The sequence below is a fragment of the Salvelinus namaycush genome, unplaced genomic scaffold (assembly GCF_016432855.1).
Source record: "Salvelinus namaycush isolate Seneca unplaced genomic scaffold, SaNama_1.0 Scaffold681, whole genome shotgun sequence".
NCBI classification, from domain to species: domain Eukaryota; kingdom Metazoa; phylum Chordata; class Actinopteri; order Salmoniformes; family Salmonidae; genus Salvelinus; species Salvelinus namaycush.
The window spans coordinates 117471-135783 of NW_024061399.1; the positions used below are offsets into that span (position 1 = coordinate 117471).

Sequence of the window (18313 nt, forward strand, 5' to 3'; positions counted from 1 at the left end):
GGCCCTGGTCAAAAGTAGTGCACTACATAAGGAATAGGGTGCCATAGGACCGTTGGCCAAAGTAGTGCACTAAATTGGGAATAGGGCCCTGGTCAAAAGTAGTGTACTGCATAAGGAATAGGGTGCCATAGGACCGTTGGCCAAAGTAGTGCACTATATAGGGAATAGGGCCCTGGTCAAAAGTAGTGCACTATATAGGGAATAGGGCTCTGGTCTAAAGTAGTGCACTATATAGGGAATAGGGCCCTGGTCAAAAGTAGTGCACTATATAGGGAATAGGGCCCTGGTCAAAAGTAGTGCACTACATAAGGAATAGGGTGCCATTTGGGACACAGAGGTTTAATAATGAAGGTTCAGGGAAGGAAGGAATGGTGTAGGAAGAGAAGTTTAATTTGCTGCTCCCATTTTCCTGGTTTAATCTCTCTCTCTCTCCATCTCCAGGACATCATGAATGTAGAGAAGAGTTACGACTCGCTGCCCAACTTCACTGCTGCTGACTGTAAGTAGACTGTTACTTCCTCTTAGAGCTGTGTGGTGTGTGGGTCAGTATTTCCGGTAGCCGGTAATAGCTGGCTTTTGACCCCAAAAAAGAATAATGAAAAAACGATAAATAAAATTGGCAGGAGAAAAAAATTGTCCGGGAGAGAGAAAAAAATAAATAATTACAAAATAATTATTTTTTAGTCTATAAATTGATGGAAATACCAGTTGATGGAAATACATTTGACCGGTCATGCTTATTGGTCTATAGGTTAATTTGCATAATTTTGTGGAATTAAATTGGAACGTGCATTTTCATTATTCATATTATTTAGCACATGCACATAGCATTCAGATACAGAGCCTAATTTGAGAGGAAAATCAGTCAGACACTGTGAGAGCTGCTGCTACAGCTCTCAGACATGTCGCTCGTTAGTTGCTGCTGGAGTGAAATGTGCTTTTATAAACCCAATCATGGCGTAATAATTCTAAATGCAATCGAATGTTAAAAACAGTTTTGATGGCCACGATTGAAAAGGGCTACTATTTTTATTTCTCAACTGGTAATTGAAGCGCGCTTCCTATTTGCATAGGCAGTGGTAGGCAGGCTTCAGCGCGTCACACTCCACTTTGCAATGGAGGCAGAATGCATTTGGAAAACATTTTACTTTAATTGTTGGAAACCTGAACGTTTTACTACATATTATGAGGCATGTCTTTCCTTGCTTTCAAAGTAGCCAAAATCAGACCATAGAAACGTGGAGGAAATGATTTTGACTTCCGTTATGCCATTGAAACCAGGAGCATATTTCTCTCACCTTCTAATGGTTTTCAAATCAACTTTCTTTCATTGTCTAGTAGCCAAAGGCACAATCCTAGTCATATTAGCATCCCATGCTAGTTGATGATAATCCTAGTCATATTAGCAACCCATGATAATCCTAGTCATATTAACAACCCATGATAATCCTAGTCATATTAACAACCCATCATAATCCTAGTCATATTAACAACCCATGATAATCCTAGTCATATTAACAACCCATGATAATCCTAGTCATATTAACAACCCATGATAATCCTAGTCATATTAACAACCCATGATAATCCTAGTCATATTAACAACCCATGATAATCCTAGTCATATTAGCAACCCATGCTAGTTGATGATAATCCCAGTCATACTAGCAACCCATGCTAGTTGATGATAATCCTAGTCATATTAGCATCCCATGCTAGTTGATGATAATCCCAGTCATACTAGCAACCCATGCTAGTTTATGATAATCCTAGTCATACTAGCAACCCATGCTAGTTGATGATAATCCTAGTCATATTAGCATTCCGTGCTAGTTGATGATAATCCTAGTCATATTAGCATCCCGTGCTAGTTGATGATAATCCTAGTCATACTAGCAACCCGTGCTAGTTGATGATAATCCTAGTCATATTAGCATCCCATCCTAGTGGTTTATAATCCTAGTCATATTATCAACCCATCCTAGTGGTTTATAATCCTAGTCATATTAACAACCCATCCTAGTGGTTTATAATCCTAGTCATATTAACAACCCATCCTAGTGGTTTATAATCCTAGTCATATTATCAACCCATCCTAGTGGTTTATAATCCTAGTCATATTAACAACCCATCCTAATCCTAGTCATATTAGCCACCAATGCTAGTTGATGATAATCCTAGTCATATTAGCATCCCATGATACTCTACTGTACTGTAGTACTCCCTCTCTCAGGAATAAACTGATGACTGTTAGTAGTATTGTAGTACTCCCTCTCTCAGGGATAAACTGCTGACTGGTAGTAGTAGTACTGTAGTACTCCCTCTCTCAGGGATAAACTGCTGACTGTTAGTAGTAGTACTGTAGTACTCCCTCTCTCAGGGATAAACTGCTGACTGTTAGTAGTAGTACTGTAGTACTCCCTCTCTCAGGGATAAACTGCTGACTGTTAGTAGTAGTACTGTAGTACTCCCTCTCTCAGGGATAAACTGCTGACTGTTAGTAGTAGTACTGGAGTACTCCCTCTCTCAGGGATAAACTGCTGACTGTTAGTAGTAGTACTGTAGTACTCCCTCTCTCAGGGATAAACTGCTGACTGTTAGTAGTAGTACTGTAGTACTCCCTCTCTCAGGGATAAACTGCTGACTGTTAGTAGTAGTACTGTAGTACTCCCTCTCTCAGGGATAAACTGCTGACTGTTAGTAGTAGTACTGTAGTACTCCCTCTCTCAGGGATACACTGCTGACTGTTAGTAGTAGTACTGTAGTACTCCCTCTCTCAGGGATACACTGCTGACTGTTAGTAGTAGTACTGTAGTACTCCCTCTCTCAGGGATAAACTGCTGACTGTTAGTAGTAGTACTGTAGTACTCCCTCTCTCAGGGATAAACTGCTGACTGTTAGTAGTAGTACTGTAGTACTCCCTCTCTCAGGGATAAACTGCTGACTGTTAGTAGTAGTACTGTAGTACTCCCTCTCTCAGGGATACACTGCTGACTGTTAGTAGTAGTACTGTAGTACTCCCTCTCTCAGGGATAAACTGCTGACTGTTAGTAGTAGTACTGTAGTACTCCCTCTCTCAGGGATACACTGCTGACTGTTAGTAGTAGTACTGTAGTACTCCCTCTCTCAGGGATACACTGCTGACTGTTAGTAGTAGTACTGTAGTACTCCCTCTCTCAGGGATACACTGCTGACTGTTAGTAGTAGTACTGTAGTACTCCCTCTCTCAGGGATAAACTGCTGACTGTTAGTAGTAGTACTGTAGTACTCCCTCTCTCAGGGATAAACTGCTGACTGTTAGTAGTAGTACTGGAGTACTCCCTCTCTCAGGGATAAACTGCTGACTGTTAGTAGTAGTACTGTAGTACTCCCTCTCTCAGGGATAAACTGCTGACTGTTAGTAGTAGTACTGTAGTACTCCCTCTCTCAGGGATAAACTGCTGACTGTTAGTAGTAGTACTGTAGTACTCCCTCTCTCAGGGATACACTGCTGACTGTTAGTAGTAGTACTGTAGTACTCCCTCTCTCAGGGATACACTGCTGACTGTTAGTAGTAGTACTGTAGTACTCCCTCTCTCAGGGATAAACTGCTGACTGTTAGTAGTAGTACTGTAGTACTCCCTCTCTCAGGGATAAACTGCTGACTGTTAGTAGTAGTACTGTAGTACTCCCTCTCTCAGGGATAAACTGCTGACTGTTAGTAGTAGTACTGTAGTACTCCCTCTCTCAGGGATAAACTGCTGACTGTTAGTAGTAGTACTGTAGTACTCCCTCTCTCAGGGATACACTGCTGACTGTTAGTAGTAGTACTGTAGTACTCCCTCTCTCAGGGATACACTGCTGACTGTTAGTAGTAGTACTGTAGTACTCCCTCTCTCAGGGATAAACTGCTGACTGTTAGTAGTAGTACTGTAGTACTCCCTCTCTCAGGGATACACTGCTGACTGTTAGTAGTAGTACTGTAGTACTCCCTCTCTCAGGGATACACTGCTGACTGTTAGTAGTAGTACTGTAGTACTCCCTCTCTCAGGGATACACTGCTGACTGTTAGTAGTAGTACTGTAGTACTCCCTCTCTCAGGGATAAACTGATGACTGTTAGTAGTAGTACTGTAGTACTCCCTCTCTCAGGGATAAACTGCTGACTGTTAGTAGTAGTATTGTAGTACTCCCTCTCTCAGGGATAAACTGCTGACTGTTAGTAGTAGTACTGTAGTACTCCCTCTCTCAGGGATAAACTGCTGACTGTTAGTAGTAGTACTGTAGTACTCCCTCTCTCAGGGATAAACTGCTGACTGTTAGTAGTAGTACTGTAGTACTCCCTCTCTCAGGGATACACTGCTGACTGTTAGTAGTAGTACTGTAGTACTCCCTCTCTCAGGGATACCCTGCTGACTGTTAGTAGTAGTACTGTAGTACTCCCTCTCTCAGGGATACCCTGCTGACTGTTAGTAGTAGTACTGTAGTACTCCCTCTCTCAGGGATAAACTGCTGACTGTTAGTAGTAGTACTGTAGTACTCCCTCTCTCAGGGATAAACTGCTGACTGTTAGTAGTAGTACTGTAGTACTCCCTCTCTCAGGGATAAACTGCTGACTGTTAGTAGTAGTACTGTAGTACTCCCTCTCTCAGGGATACCCTGCTGACTGTTAGTAGTAGTACTGTAGTACTCCCTCTCTCAGGGATACCCTGCTGACTGTTAGTAGTAGTACTGTAGTACTCCCTCTCTCAGGGATAAACTGCTGACTGTTAGTAGTAGTACTGTAGTACTCCCTCTCTCAGGGATAAACTGCTGACTGTTAGTAGTAGTACTGTAGTACTCCCTCTCTCAGGGATAAACTGCTGACTGTTAGTAGTAGTACTGTAGTACTCCCTCTCTCAGGGATAAACTGCTGACTGTTAGTAGTAGTATTGTAGTACTCCCTCTCTCAGGGATACACTGCTGACTGTTAGTAGTAGTACTGTAGTACTCCCTCTCTCAGGGATAAACTGCTGACTGTTAGTAGTAGTACTGTAGTACTCCCTCTCTCAGGGATACACTGCTGACTGTTAGTAGTAGTACTGTAGTACTCCCTCTCTCAGGGATAAACTGCTGACTGTTAGTAGTAGTACTGTAGTACTCCCTCTCTCAGGGATAAGAACATCAGTGAGTTAGAACATTGTTCCAGCGTTGTGGCATTGGGCCGCTGCTGACAAATTAATATATGGGAAACACTGTCTTTGACTTCATTTTGAATTCAACTGTTCTGACTGTTATTCCTCTTCTAACGAATTAACAAATACATTTTGAGGAACTCAGTAACTGATGAAACAATTATTGCTAAAGCCCATTGTATTACAAACGACAAATTAAATGAATGAAGCGGCATTGGTCGATGACTTTCTGCTGTCAGACTGGCCAGAAGCAGGATGGCTCCATGTCTTTCTGCTGTCAGACTGGCCAGAAGCAGGATGGCTCCCTGACTTTCTGCTGTCAGACTGGCCAGAAGCAGGATTGCTCCCTGACTTTCTGCTGTCAGACTGGCCAGAAGCAGGATGGCTCCATGTCTTTCTGCTGTCAGACTGGCCAGAAGCAGGATGGCTCCATGTCTTTCTGCTGTCAGACTGGCCAGAAGCAGGATGGCTCCCTGACTTTCTGCTGTCAGACTGGCCAGAAGCAGGATGGCTCCCTGACTTTCTGCTGTCAGACTGGCCAGAAGCAGGATGGCTCCCTGACTTTCTGCTGTCAGACTGGCCAGAAGCAGGATGGCTCCATGTCTTTCTGCTGTCAGACTGGCCAGAAGCAGGATGGCTCCATGTCTTTCTGCTGTCAGACTGGCCAGAAGCAGGATGGCTCCATGTCTTTCTGCTGTCAGACTGTGGCCAGAAGCAGGATGGCTCCATGTCTTTCTGCTGTCAGACTGGCCAGAAGCAGGATGGCTCCATGTCTTTCTGCTGTCAGACTGGCCAGAAGCAGGATGGCTCCATGACTTTCTGCTGTCAGACTGGCCAGAAGCAGGATGGCTCCATGACTTTCTGCTGTCAGACTGGCCAGAAGCAGGATGGCTCCATGACTTCCTGCTGTCAGACTGGCCAGAAGCAGGATGGCTCCATGTCTTTCCGCTGTCAGACTGGCCAGAAGCAGGATGGCTCCATGTCTTTCCGCTGTCAGACTGGCCAGAAGCAGGATGGCTCCATGACTTTCTGCTGTCAGACTGGTCAGAAGCAGGATGGCTCCCTGACTTTCTGCTGTCAGACTGGCCAGAAGCAGGATGGCTCCATGTCTTTCTGCTGTCAGACTGGCCAGAAGCAGGATGGCTCCATGACTTTCTGCTGTCAGACTGGTCAGAAGCAGGATGGCTCCCTGACTTTCTGCTGTCAGACTGGCCAGAAGCAGGATGGCTCCATGTCTTTCTGCTGTCAGACTGGCCAGAAGCAGGATGGCTCCATGTCTTTCTGCTGTCAGACTGGTCAGAAGCAGGATGGCTCCATGACTTCAGAGGATAAGTTCATTACAGTTACCAGCCTCAGAAATTACAGCCCAACTAAATGTTCCACAGAGTTCAAGTAACAGACACATCTCAAAATCAACTGTTCAGAGGAGACTGCAGGAATCAGGCCTTCATGGCCACATTTCTGTTAAGAAACCACTACTAAAGGACACCAATAATAAGAAGAGACTTGCTTGGGCCAAGAAACACGAGCAATGGACATTAGGCCGTTGGAAATGTGTCCTTTTTGGTATGATGAGTCGACATTTGAGATTTTTGGTTCCAACCGCCGTGTCTTTGTGAGATGCAGAGAAGGTGAACAGATGATGTCCACATGTGTGGTTCCCACCGTGAAGCATGGAGGAGATGGTGTGATGGTGCTTTGTTGGTGACACTGTCAGTGATATATTTAGAATTCAAGGCACACTTAACCAGCCTGGCTACCACAGCATTCTGCAGCGATACGCCATCCCATCTGGTTTGCACTTAGTGGGACTATCATTTGTTTTTCAACAGGACAATGACCAAACACACCTCCAGGCTGTGTAAGAGCTATTTGACCAAGATGGAGTGTGATCGAGTGCTGCATCAGATGACCTGGCCTCCACAATCACCCGACCTCAACCCAATTGAGATGGTTTGGGATGAGTTGGACCGCAGAGTGAAGGAAAAGCAGCCAACAAGTGCTCAGCATATGTGGGAACTCCTTCAAAACTGTTGGAAAAGCATTCCAGGTGAAGCTGGTTGAGAGAATGCCAAGAGTGTGCAATGCTGTCATCAACGCAAAGGGTGGCTACTTTGGAGAATCTCAAGTATATAAAATATATTTTCATTTTTTTTTTTTTTTTACTACATGATTCAATATGTGTTATTTCATAGTTGTGATGTCTTCACTATTATTCTATAATGTAAAAAATAGTAAAAATTAAGGAAAACACTTGAATGAGCAGGTGTCCAAACTTTTGATTTGGCAACATTTTTAAAACTAACTAGCAAAGGATATGAACAAAATGTACATAGGTGGCTATATGCAGCGCTTGCTTTGATCTCAAAACCAAAACAAGCGCATCTACTCACGACCGCTCATGCTGTAAACAGAGTCCAGTTCAAAGTCAATGGCACAGATCCATATATGGCAATGGTCTATTTGCATATAGGCCTACTGCAGCTCTGATTGGTTATGCCGCACAGGTCTGTGTAAAGTATGGGCAAAGTCTGCAATAGAATCCTACTCCGAAGCGTTCTGCCTCTCAGCAAAAACTCTTTTGTTTCAGTATGTTGGATTGAAAATGGCTAATATTGCGTTGATTCGATCACAATTGCCACAGTAAAGGGACACGTTGATCGTGTTAACAGGAAAAACTCTAGAATGTTGAGTGAAGTTCAATCTGGTGCTTCTCTCCGTGGACTGATATTTCTTCTGTGATCTGAGTTCAGCTTAGAGGGAACATTGGTCTGGAGGGCTTGGAAGGGCATACACACTGACTCACTCAGAGCTCAAATCAGTCATGATGGTGACATTTCAGGAAATCAATTTGAACACTTTAAATGTAAGATGTTACTGATCTAGGAGGGGCGTTATGGAAAGGGCTCTGGTCAAACGGAGTGCACCAAATAGGGAGTAGGGCTCTGGTCTAAGGTAGTGTACTATACAGAGAATAGGGCTCTGGTCTAAGGTAGTGTACTATACAGAGAATAGGGCTCTGGTCTAAGGTAGTGTACTATATAGGGAATAGGGCTCTGGTCTAAGGTAGTGCACTATATAGGGAATAGGCCTCTGGTCTAAAGTAGTGTACTATATAGGGAATAGGGCTCTGGTCTAATGTAGTGTACTATATAGGGAATAGGGCATTGGGACTCAGCCTTGGTAGAGGAGGAACCAGTATATAGACTGATGAACCAGTGATTACTGTCTATCTTCTAGGTCTAAGGCTGCTTGGCATCGGGAGGAACCAGTATATAGACTTGATGAACCAGTGATTATTGTCTATCTTCTAGGTCTAAGACTGCTGGGCATCGGGAGGAACCAGTATATAGACTTGATGAACCAGTGCAGGTCCTCCAAGGTAAGAGAGTCTTCAACTTCATTAAGCATGTCGTTATTACCTAAGGAATAGTAACAGTGATTTAACATGTATGGACGTGTCTCCTATCAGAAATTCTTCCGTAGGAAAACAGCGCGAGACCTGCTGCCCTCCAAGCCAGTAGAGATCTCTGTAGAGCCGTGGTGGGTGGCTCAGACCGGATACATCACAGAGGATGACATCAGGGTGAGTCTCTGTAGAGCCGTGGTGGGTGGCTCAGACCGGATACATCACAGAGGATGACATCAGGGTGAGTCTCTGTAGAGCCGTGGTGGGTGGCTCAGACCGGATACATCACAGAGGATGACGTCAGGGTGAGTCTCTGTAGAGCCGTGGTGGGTGGCTCAGACCGGATACATCACAGAGGATGACATCAGGGTGAGTCTCTGTAGAGCCGTGGTGGGTGGCTCAGACCGGATACATCACAGAGGATGACATCAGGGTGAGTCTCTGTAGAGCCGTGGTGGGTGGCTCAGACCGGATACATCACAGAGGATGACATCAGGGTGAGTCTCTGTAGAGCCGTGGTGGGTGGCTCAGACCGGATACATCACAGAGGATGACATCAGGGTGAGTCTCTGTAGAGCCGTGGTGGGTGGCTCAGACCGGATACATCACAGAGGATGACATCAGGGTGAGTCTCTGTAGAGCCGTGGTGGGTGGCTCAGACCGGATACATCACAGAGGATGACATCAGGGTGAGTCTCTGTAGAGCCGTGGTGGGTGGCTCAGACCGGATACATCACAGAGGATGACATCAGGGTGAGTCTCTGTAGAGCTTCCTGATGGTGGTAGAGGAGGACGTCAGGGTGAGTCTCTGTAGAGCTTCCTGATGGTGGTAGAGGATGACGTCAGGGTGAGTCTCTGTAGAGCTTCCTGATGGTGGTAGAGGATGACGTCAGGGTGAGTCTCTGTAGAGCTTCCTGATGGTGGTAGAGGATGACGTCAGGGTGAGTCTCTGTAGAGCTTCCTGATGGTGGTAGAGGAGGACGTCAGGGTGAGTCTCTGTAGAGCTTCCTGATGGTGGTAGAGGATGACGTCAGGGTGAGTCTCTGTAGAGCTTCCTGATGGTGGTAGAGGATGACGTCAGGGTGAGTCTCTGTAGAGCTTCCTGATGGTGGTAGAGGATGACGTTAGGGTGAGTCTCTGTAGAGCTTCCTGATGGTGGTAGAGGATGACGTCAGGGTGAGTCTCTGTAGAGCTTCCTGATGGTGGTAGAGGAGGACGTCAGGGTGAGTCTCTGTAGAGCTTCCTGATGGTGGTAGAGGATGACGTCAGGGTGAGTCTCTGTAGAGCTTCCTGATGGTGGTAGAGGATGACGTCAGGGTGAGTCTCTGTAGAGCTTCCTGATGGTGGTAGAGGATGACGTCAGGGTGAGTCTCTGTAGAGCTTCCTGATGGTGGTAGAGGATGACGTCAGGGTGAGTCTCTGTAGAGCTTCCTGATGGTGGTAGAGGAGGACGTCAGGGTGAGTCTCTGTAGAGCTTCCTGATGGTGGTAGAGGAGGACGTCAGGGTGAGTCTCTGTAGAGCTTCCTGATGGTGGTAGAGGATGACGTCAGGGTGAGTCTCTGTAGAGCTTCCTGATGGTGGTAGAGGATGACGTCAGGGTGAGTCTCTGTAGAGCTTCCTGATGGTGGTAGAGGATGACGTCAGGGTGAGTCTCTGTAGAGCTTCCTGATGGTGGTAGAGGATGACGTCAGGGTGAGTCTCTGTAGAGCTTCCTGATGGTGGTAGAGGATGACGTCAGGGTGAGTCTCTGTAGAGCTTCCTGATGGTGGTAGAGGAGGACGTCAGGGTGAGTCTCTGTAGAGCTTCCTGATGGTGGTAGAGGAGGACGTCAGGGTGAGTCTCTGTAGAGCTTCCTGATGGTGGTAGAGGATGACGTCAGGGTGAGTCTCTGTAGAGCTTCCTGATGGTGGTAGAGGAGGACGTCAGGGTGAGTCTCTGTAGAGCTTCCTGATGGTGGTAGAGGAGGACGTCAGGGTGAGTCTCTGTAGAGCTTCCTGATGGTGGTAGAGGATGACGTCAGGGTGAGTCTCTGTAGAGCTTCCTGATGGTGGTAGAGGAGGACGTCAGGGTGAGTCTCTGTAGAGCTTCCTGATGGTGGTAGAGGATGACGTCAGGGTGAGTCTCTGTAGAGCTTCCTGATGGTGGTAGAGGATGACGTCAGGGTGAGTCTCTGTAGAGCTTCCTGATGGTGGTAGAGGATGACGTCAGGGTGAGTCTCTGTAGAGCTTCCTGATGGTGGTAGAGGAGGACGTCAGGGTGAGTCTCTGTAGAGCTTCCTGATGGTGGTAGAGGATGACGTCAGGGTGAGTCTCTGTAGAGCTTCCTGATGGTGGTAGAGGATGACGTCAGGGTGAGTCTCTGTAGAGCTTCCTGATGGTGGTAGAGGATGACGTCAGGGTGAGTCTCTGTAGAGCTTCCTGATGGTGGTAGAGGAGGACGTCAGGGTGAGTCTCTGTAGAGCTTCCTGATGGTGGTAGAGGATGACGTCAGGGTGAGTCTCTGTAGAGCTTCCTGATGGTGGTAGAGGATGACGTCAGGGTGAGTCTCTGTAGAGCTTCCTGATGGTGGTAGAGGATGACGTCAGGGTGAGTCTCTGTAGAGCTTCCTGATGGTGGTAGAGGATGACGTCAGGGTGAGTCTCTGTAGAGCTTCCTGATGGTGGTAGAGGATGACGTCAGGGTGAGTCTCTGTAGAGCTTCCTGATGGTGGTAGAGGAGGACGTCAGGGTGAGTCTCTGTAGAGCTTCCTGATGGTGGTAGAGGAGGACGTCAGGGTGAGTCTCTGTAGAGCTTCCTGATGGTGGTAGAGGAGGACGTCAGGGTGAGTCTCTGTAGAGCTTCCTGATGGTGGTAGAGGAGGACGTCAGGGTGAGTCTCTGTAGAGCTTCCTGATGGTGGTAGAGGATGACGTCAGGGTGAGTCTCTGTAGAGCTTCCTGATGGTGGTAGAGGATGACGTCAGGGTGAGTCTCTGTAGAGCTTCCTGATGGTGGTAGAGGAGGACGTCAGGGTGAGTCTCTGTAGAGCTTCCTGATGGTGGTAGAGGATGACGTCAGGGTGAGTCTCTGTAGAGCTTCCTGATGGTGGTAGAGGATGACGTCAGGGTGAGTCTCTGTAGAGCTTCCTGATGGTGGTAGAGGATGACGTCAGGGTGAGTCTCTGTAGAGCTTCCTGATGGTGGTAGAGGATGACGTCAGGGTGAGTCTCTGTAGAGCTTCCTGATGGTGGTAGAGGATGACGTCAGGGTGAGTCTCTGTAGAGCTTCCTGATGGTGGTAGAGGATGACGTCAGGGTGAGTCTCTGTAGAGCTTCCTGATGGTGGTAGAGGATGACGTCAGGGTGAGTCTCTGTAGAGCTTCCTGATGGTGGTAGAGGAGGACGTCAGGGTGAGTCTCTGTAGAGCTTCCTGATGGTGGTAGAGGAGGACGTCAGGGTGAGTCTCTGTAGAGCTTCCTGATGGTGGTAGAGGATGACGTCAGGGTGAGTCTCTGTAGAGCTTCCTGATGGTGGTAGAGGAGGACGTCAGGGTGAGTCTCTGTAGAGCTTCCTGATGGTGGTAGAGGATGACGTCAGGGTGAGTCTCTGTAGAGCTTCCTGATGGTGGTAGAGGAGGACGTCAGGGTGAGTCTCTGTAGAGCTTCCTGATGGTGGTAGAGGATGACGTCAGGGTGAGTCTCTGTAGAGCTTCCTGATGGTGGTAGAGGATGACGTCAGGGTGAGTCTCTGTAGAGCTTCCTGATGGTGGTAGAGGAGGACGTCAGGGTGAGTCTCTGTAGAGCTTCCTGATGGTGGTAGAGGATGACGTCAGGGTGAGTCTCTGTAGAGCTTCCTGATGGTGGTAGAGGATGACGTCAGGGTGAGTCTCTGTAGAGCTTCCTGATGGTGGTAGAGGAGGACGTCAGGGTGAGTCTCTGTAGAGCTTCCTGATGGTGGTAGAGGAGGACGTCAGGGTGAGTCTCTGTAGAGCTTCCTGATGGTGGTAGAGGATGACGTCAGGGTGAGTCTCTGTAGAGCTTCCTGATGGTGGTAGAGGAGGACGTCAGGGTGAGTCTCTGTAGAGCTTCCTGATGGTGGTAGAGGATGACGTCAGGGTGAGTCTCTGTAGAGCTTCCTGATGGTGGTAGAGGAGGACGTCAGGGTGAGTCTCTGTAGAGCTTCCTGATGGTGGTAGAGGATGACGTCAGGGTGAGTCTCTGTAGAGCTTCCTGATGGTGGTAGAGGAGGACGTCAGGGTGAGTCTCTGTAGAGCTTCCTGATGGTGGTAGAGGATGACGTCAGGGTGAGTCTCTGTAGAGCTTCCTGATGGTGGTAGAGGATGACGTCAGGGTGAGTCTCTGTAGAGCTTCCTGATGGTGGTAGAGGATGACGTCAGGGTGAGTCTCTGTAGAGCTTCCTGATGGTGGTAGAGGAGGACGTCAGGGTGAGTCTCTGTAGAGCTTCCTGATGGTGGTAGAGGAGGACGTCAGGGTGAGTCTCTGTAGAGCTTCCTGATGGTGGTAGAGGATGACGTCAGGGTGAGTCTCTGTAGAGCTTCCTGATGGTGGTAGAGGATGACGTCAGGGTGAGTCTCTGTAGAGCTTCCTGATGGTGGTAGAGGATGACGTCAGGGTGAGTCTCTGTAGAGCTTCCTGATGGTGGTAGAGGATGACGTCAGGGTGAGTCTCTGTAGAGCTTCCTGATGGTGGTAGAGGAGGACGTCAGGGTGAGTCTCTGTAGAGCTTCCTGATGGTGGTAGAGGATGACGTCAGGGTGAGTCTCTGTAGAGCTTCCTGATGGTGGTAGAGGATGACGTCAGGGTGAGTCTCTGTAGAGCTTCCTGATGGTGGTAGAGGAGGACGTCAGGGTGAGTCTCTGTAGAGCTTCCTGATGGTGGTAGAGGATGACGTCAGGGTGAGTCTCTGTAGAGCTTCCTGATGGTGGTAGAGGATGACGTCAGGGTGAGTATCTGTAGAGCTTCCTGATGGTGGTAGAGGAGGACGTCAGGGTGAGTCTCTGTAGAGCTTCCTGATGGTGGTAGAGGATGACACCATGCTCTTCTATTCACCCGTCAGTTTAAACAATATATAATCTAGCCATGATGGCGAGCGGGGATGCAGACCCTGATGAGTCTTCTGTTAGATTTGTACATTTGTTACACTGGAGAAGCCTGCAAAGCGAGCAATGTTGATACATTGTATCATTTCATTTCCTGTTATTATCAAGAGCACAGACCGGTCTGAGTAGACTTTACAAGGTCACTGTCATGCAGCCTCTTGAGTGTCACATTTGTGGCCTGCTGGAGGTCATTTTGCAGGGCTCTGGCAGTGCTCCTCCTTGCACAAAGGCGGAGGTAGCGGTCCTGCTGCTGGGTTGTTGCCCTCCTACGGCCTCCTCCACGTCTCCTGATGTACTGGCCTGTCTCCTGGTAGCGCCTCCATGCTCTGGACACTACGCTGACAGACACAGCAAACCTTCTTGCCACAGCTCGCATTGATGTGCCATCCTGGATGAGCTGCACTACCTGAGCCACTTGTGTGGGTTGTAGACTCCGTCTCATGCTACCACTAGAGTGAAAGCACCGCCAGCATTCAAAAGTGACCAAAACATCAGCCAGGAAGCATAGGAACTGAGAAGTGGTCTGTGGTCACCACCTGCAGAACCACTCCTTTATTGGGGGTGTCTTGCTAATTGCCTATAATTTCCACCTTTTGTCTATTCCATTTGCACAACAGCATGTGAAATTTATTGTCAATCAGTGTTGCTTCCTAAGTGGACAGTTTGATTTCACAGAAGTGTGATTGACTTGGAGTTACATTGTGTTGTTTAAGTGTTCCCTTTATTTTTTTGAGCAGTGTATATTACCAGAGGTCTTGTCTCTAGCCTAAACAGTTTAAAACAATATATATTACCAGAGGTCTTGTCTCTAACCTAAATGGTTTAAAACAATATATATTACCAGAGGTCTTGTCTCTAACCTAAATGGTTTAAAACAATATATATTACCAGAGGTCTCTAGCCTAAATGGTTTAAAACAATATATATTACCAGAGGTCTTGTCTCTAACCTAAATGGTTTAAAACAATATATATTACCAGAGGTCTTGTCTCTAGCCTAAACAGTTTAAAACAATATATATTACCAGAGGTCTTGTCTCTAACCTAAATGGTTTAAAACAATATATATTACCAGAGGTCTTGTCTCTAACCTAAATGGTTTAAAACAATATATATTACCAGAGGTCTCTAGCCTAAATGGTTTAAAACAATATATATTACCAGAGGTCTTGTCTCTAACCTAAATGGTTTAAAACAATATATATTACCAGAGGTCTTGTCTCTAACCTAAATGGTTTAAAACAATATATATTACCAGAGGTCTTGTCTCTAGCCTAAATGGTTTAAAACAATATATATTACCAGAGGTCTCTAGCCTAAATGGTTTAAAACAATATATATTACCAGAGGTCTTGTCTCTAACCTAAATGGTTTAAAACAATATATATTACCAGAGGTCTCTAACCTAAATGGTTTAAAACAATATATATTACCAGAGGTCTCTAACCTAAATGGTTTAAAACAATATATATTACCAGAGGTCTCTAGCCTAAATGGTTTAAAACAATATATATTACCAGAGGTCGCTAACCTAAATGGTTTAAAACTATATATATTACCAGAGGTCGCTAACCTAAATGGTTTAAAACTATATATTTTACCAGAGATGCCTTTTTTTCTTTCTATACGTATTCACAGGCGTTTTATGTAATTACACAAACCATTTCACAGCCCGTTTTAAACGGATCCTCCGTGGTAATTATTGGTTTGATAACAAACAATTTTGTTCAGTCATGTAACCTAGCTAGCTAACAACCTGGTAACTTCACAGTAGGTTTAGTTCACATCTGATTGGCACATTCTCCTCTTCCTCCTCCTCTCCTCCTAATGTCTGCCTGTGTCCTCTCCCTCGTCCTGTATGATTTCAGATCTGCTCGGTGGCAGAGAGGAAGGCAATTGATAAGATGATCGATTCAGGACCCCAGCTGGCCGGATCAATGGAGTACAATGTGGTGCTGAGTGAGTGTTATCTATTCTCTGCTTCGTGTGTGTTCATCCCACCAGGCTGCTAAATGACAGTGTTGTGGGTGGATGGTAATCGTTAGCCATCAGGGTGTCTTTGGTGTTATTGGAAAACAATTTAGTTTGATTACATGCCTCTCCTGTCATTATGGTCCATTGTGGCTATGACGAGAGAATAACAGATAGGATTGGAGACAGGGGGAGACGCGGGGGCCGACGGGAGAATGGGCAAGATGGGAGACGCGGGGGCCGACGGGAGAATGGGCAAGATGGGAGACGCGGGGGCCGACGGGAGAATGGGGAAGATGGGAGACGCGGGGGCCGACGGGAGAATGGGGAAGATGGGAGACGCGGGGGCCGACGGGAGAATGGGGAAGATGGGAGACGCGGGGGCCGACGGGAGAATGGGGAAGAGTGGGAAGATTTGGGAGACTGGGGGCCGGTGGGGGTCTGGGGCCGGTGGGAGACTGGGGGCCTGTGGGGGACTGGGGCCGATGGAGACTGGGGGCCGGTGGGGGACTGGGGCCGGTAGGGGACTGGGGGCCGGTGGAGACTGGGGGCCGGTGGGGGTCTGGGGCCGGTGGAGACTGGGGGCCGGTGGGGGACTGGGGCCGATGGAGACTGGGGGCCTGTGGGGGACTGGGGCCGATGGAGACTGGGGGCCGGTGGGGGACTGGGGGCCGGTGGGGGACTGGGGGCCGGTGGAGACTGGGGGCCGGTGGGGGTCTGGGGCCGGTGGAGACAGGGGGCCGGTGGAGACAGGGGGCCGGTGGAGACTGGGGGCCGGTGGGGGACTGGGGGCCGGTGGGGGACTGGGGCCGGTGGGGGACAGGGGGCCGGTGGAGACTGGGGGCCGGTGGGGGACTGGAAGCCGGTGGGGGACTGGGGCCGGTGGAGACTGGAGAAGATTTAGGGTAGGGGCACATATGATGCTCTGCCATAACAGGAGAAGATTTAGGGTACGGGGACATATGATGCTCTGCCATAACAGGAGAAGATTTAGGGTAGGGGAACATATGATGCTCTGCCATAACTGGAGAAGATTTAGGGTAGGGGGACATATGATGCTCTGCCATAACTGGAGAAGATTTAGGGTAGGGGGACATATGATGCTCTGCCATAACTGGAGAAGATTTAGGGTAGGGGCACATATGATGCTCTGTCATAACTGGAGAAGATTTAGGGTAGGGGCACATATGATGCTCTGCCATAACTGGAGAAGATTTAGGGTAGGGGGACATATGATGCTCTGCCATAACTGGAGAAGATTTAGGGTAGGGGCACATATGATGCTCTGCCATAACAGGAGAAGATTTAGGGTAGGGGCACATATGATGCTCTGCCATAACTGGAGAAGATTTAGGGTAGGGGGACATATGATGCTCTGCCATAACTGGAGAAGATTTATGGTAGGGGGACATATGATGCTCTGCCATAACTGGAGAAGATTTAGGGTAGGGGGACATATGATGCTCTGCCATAACTGGAGAAGATTTAGGGTAGGGACACATATGATGCTCTGTCATAACAGGAGCAGATTTAGGGTAGGGGGACATATGATGCTCTGCCATAACAGGAGCAGATTTAGGGTAGGGGCACATATGATGCTCTGTCATAACTGGAGAAGATTTAGGGTAGGGGGACATATGATGCTCTGTTATAACAAGTCAAGATTTAGGGTAGGGGCACATATGATGCTCTGTCATAACTGGAGAAGATTTAGGGTAGGGGGACATATGATGCTCTGCCATAACAGGAGAAGATTTAGGGTAGGGGAACATATGATGCTCTGTCATAACTGGAGAAGATTTAGGGTAGGGACACATATGATGCTCTGTCATAAGTCAAGATTTAGGGTAGGGGCACATATGATGCTCTGTCATAACTGGAGAAGATTTAGGGTAGGGGGACATATGATGCTCTGTCATAACTGGAGAAGATTTAGGGTAGGGGGACATATGATGCTCTGCCATAACTGGAGAAGATTTAGGGTAGGGGGACATATGATGCTCTGCCATAACTGGAGAAGATTTAGGGTAGGGGGACATATGATGCTCTGCCATAACTGGAGAAGATTTAGGGTAGGGGCACATATGATGCTCTGTCATAACAAGTCAAGATTTAGGGTAGGGGGACATATGATGCTCTGCCATAACTGGAGAAGATTTAGGGTAGGGGCACATATGATGCTCTGCCATAACTGGAGTAGATTTAGGGTAGGGGGACATATGATGCTCTGCCATAACTGGAGTAGATTTAGGGTAGGGGGACATATGATGCTCTGCCATAACTGGAGTAGATTTAGGGTAGGGGCACATATGATGCTCTGCCATAACTGGAGAAGATTTAGGGTAGGGGGACATATGATGCTCTGCCATAACAGGAGAAGATTTAGGGTAGGGGGACATATGATGCTCTGCCATAACAGGGGAAGATTTAGGGTAGGGACACATATGATGCTCTGTCATAACTGGAGAAGATTTAGGGTAGGGGCACATATGATGCTCTGCCATAACTGGAGAAGATTTAGGGTAGGGGGACATATGATGCTCTGCCATAACAAGTCAAGATTTAGGGTAGGGGGACATATGATGCTCTGCCATAACAAGTCAAGATTTAGGGTAGGGGGACATATGATGCTCTGCCATAACAGGAGAAGATTTAGGGTAGGGGAACATATGATGCTCTGCCATAACAG

At 47.5% G+C, this 18313-nt stretch overlaps 1 protein-coding gene across 2 annotated transcripts in view; it reads left to right on the forward strand.

Moving 5' to 3' along the window:
• The window catches only part of LOC120042427 (protein FAM91A1-like), a 42016-nt gene extending 26196 nt beyond the window's left edge, over positions 1 to 15820 (forward strand). Inside the window, exons 4-7 of one of the 2 annotated variants that reach the window (XR_005476101.1) lie at positions 442 to 499; positions 8467 to 8534; positions 8625 to 9314; positions 15522 to 15820. Coding sequence is in view for 1 of the 2 variants with exons in the window: in XM_038987265.1 (XP_038843193.1) it covers positions 442 to 499; positions 8467 to 8534; positions 8625 to 8795 (297 nt within the window). In the remaining variant the exon portion in view is untranslated. Of the gene's footprint in view, positions 1 to 441; positions 500 to 8466; positions 8535 to 8624; positions 9320 to 15521 lie in introns of those variants that run through there. The other variant, XM_038987265.1, reaches the window with a different exon arrangement.
• The last annotated feature ends 2493 nt before the right edge of the window (positions 15821 to 18313 follow it).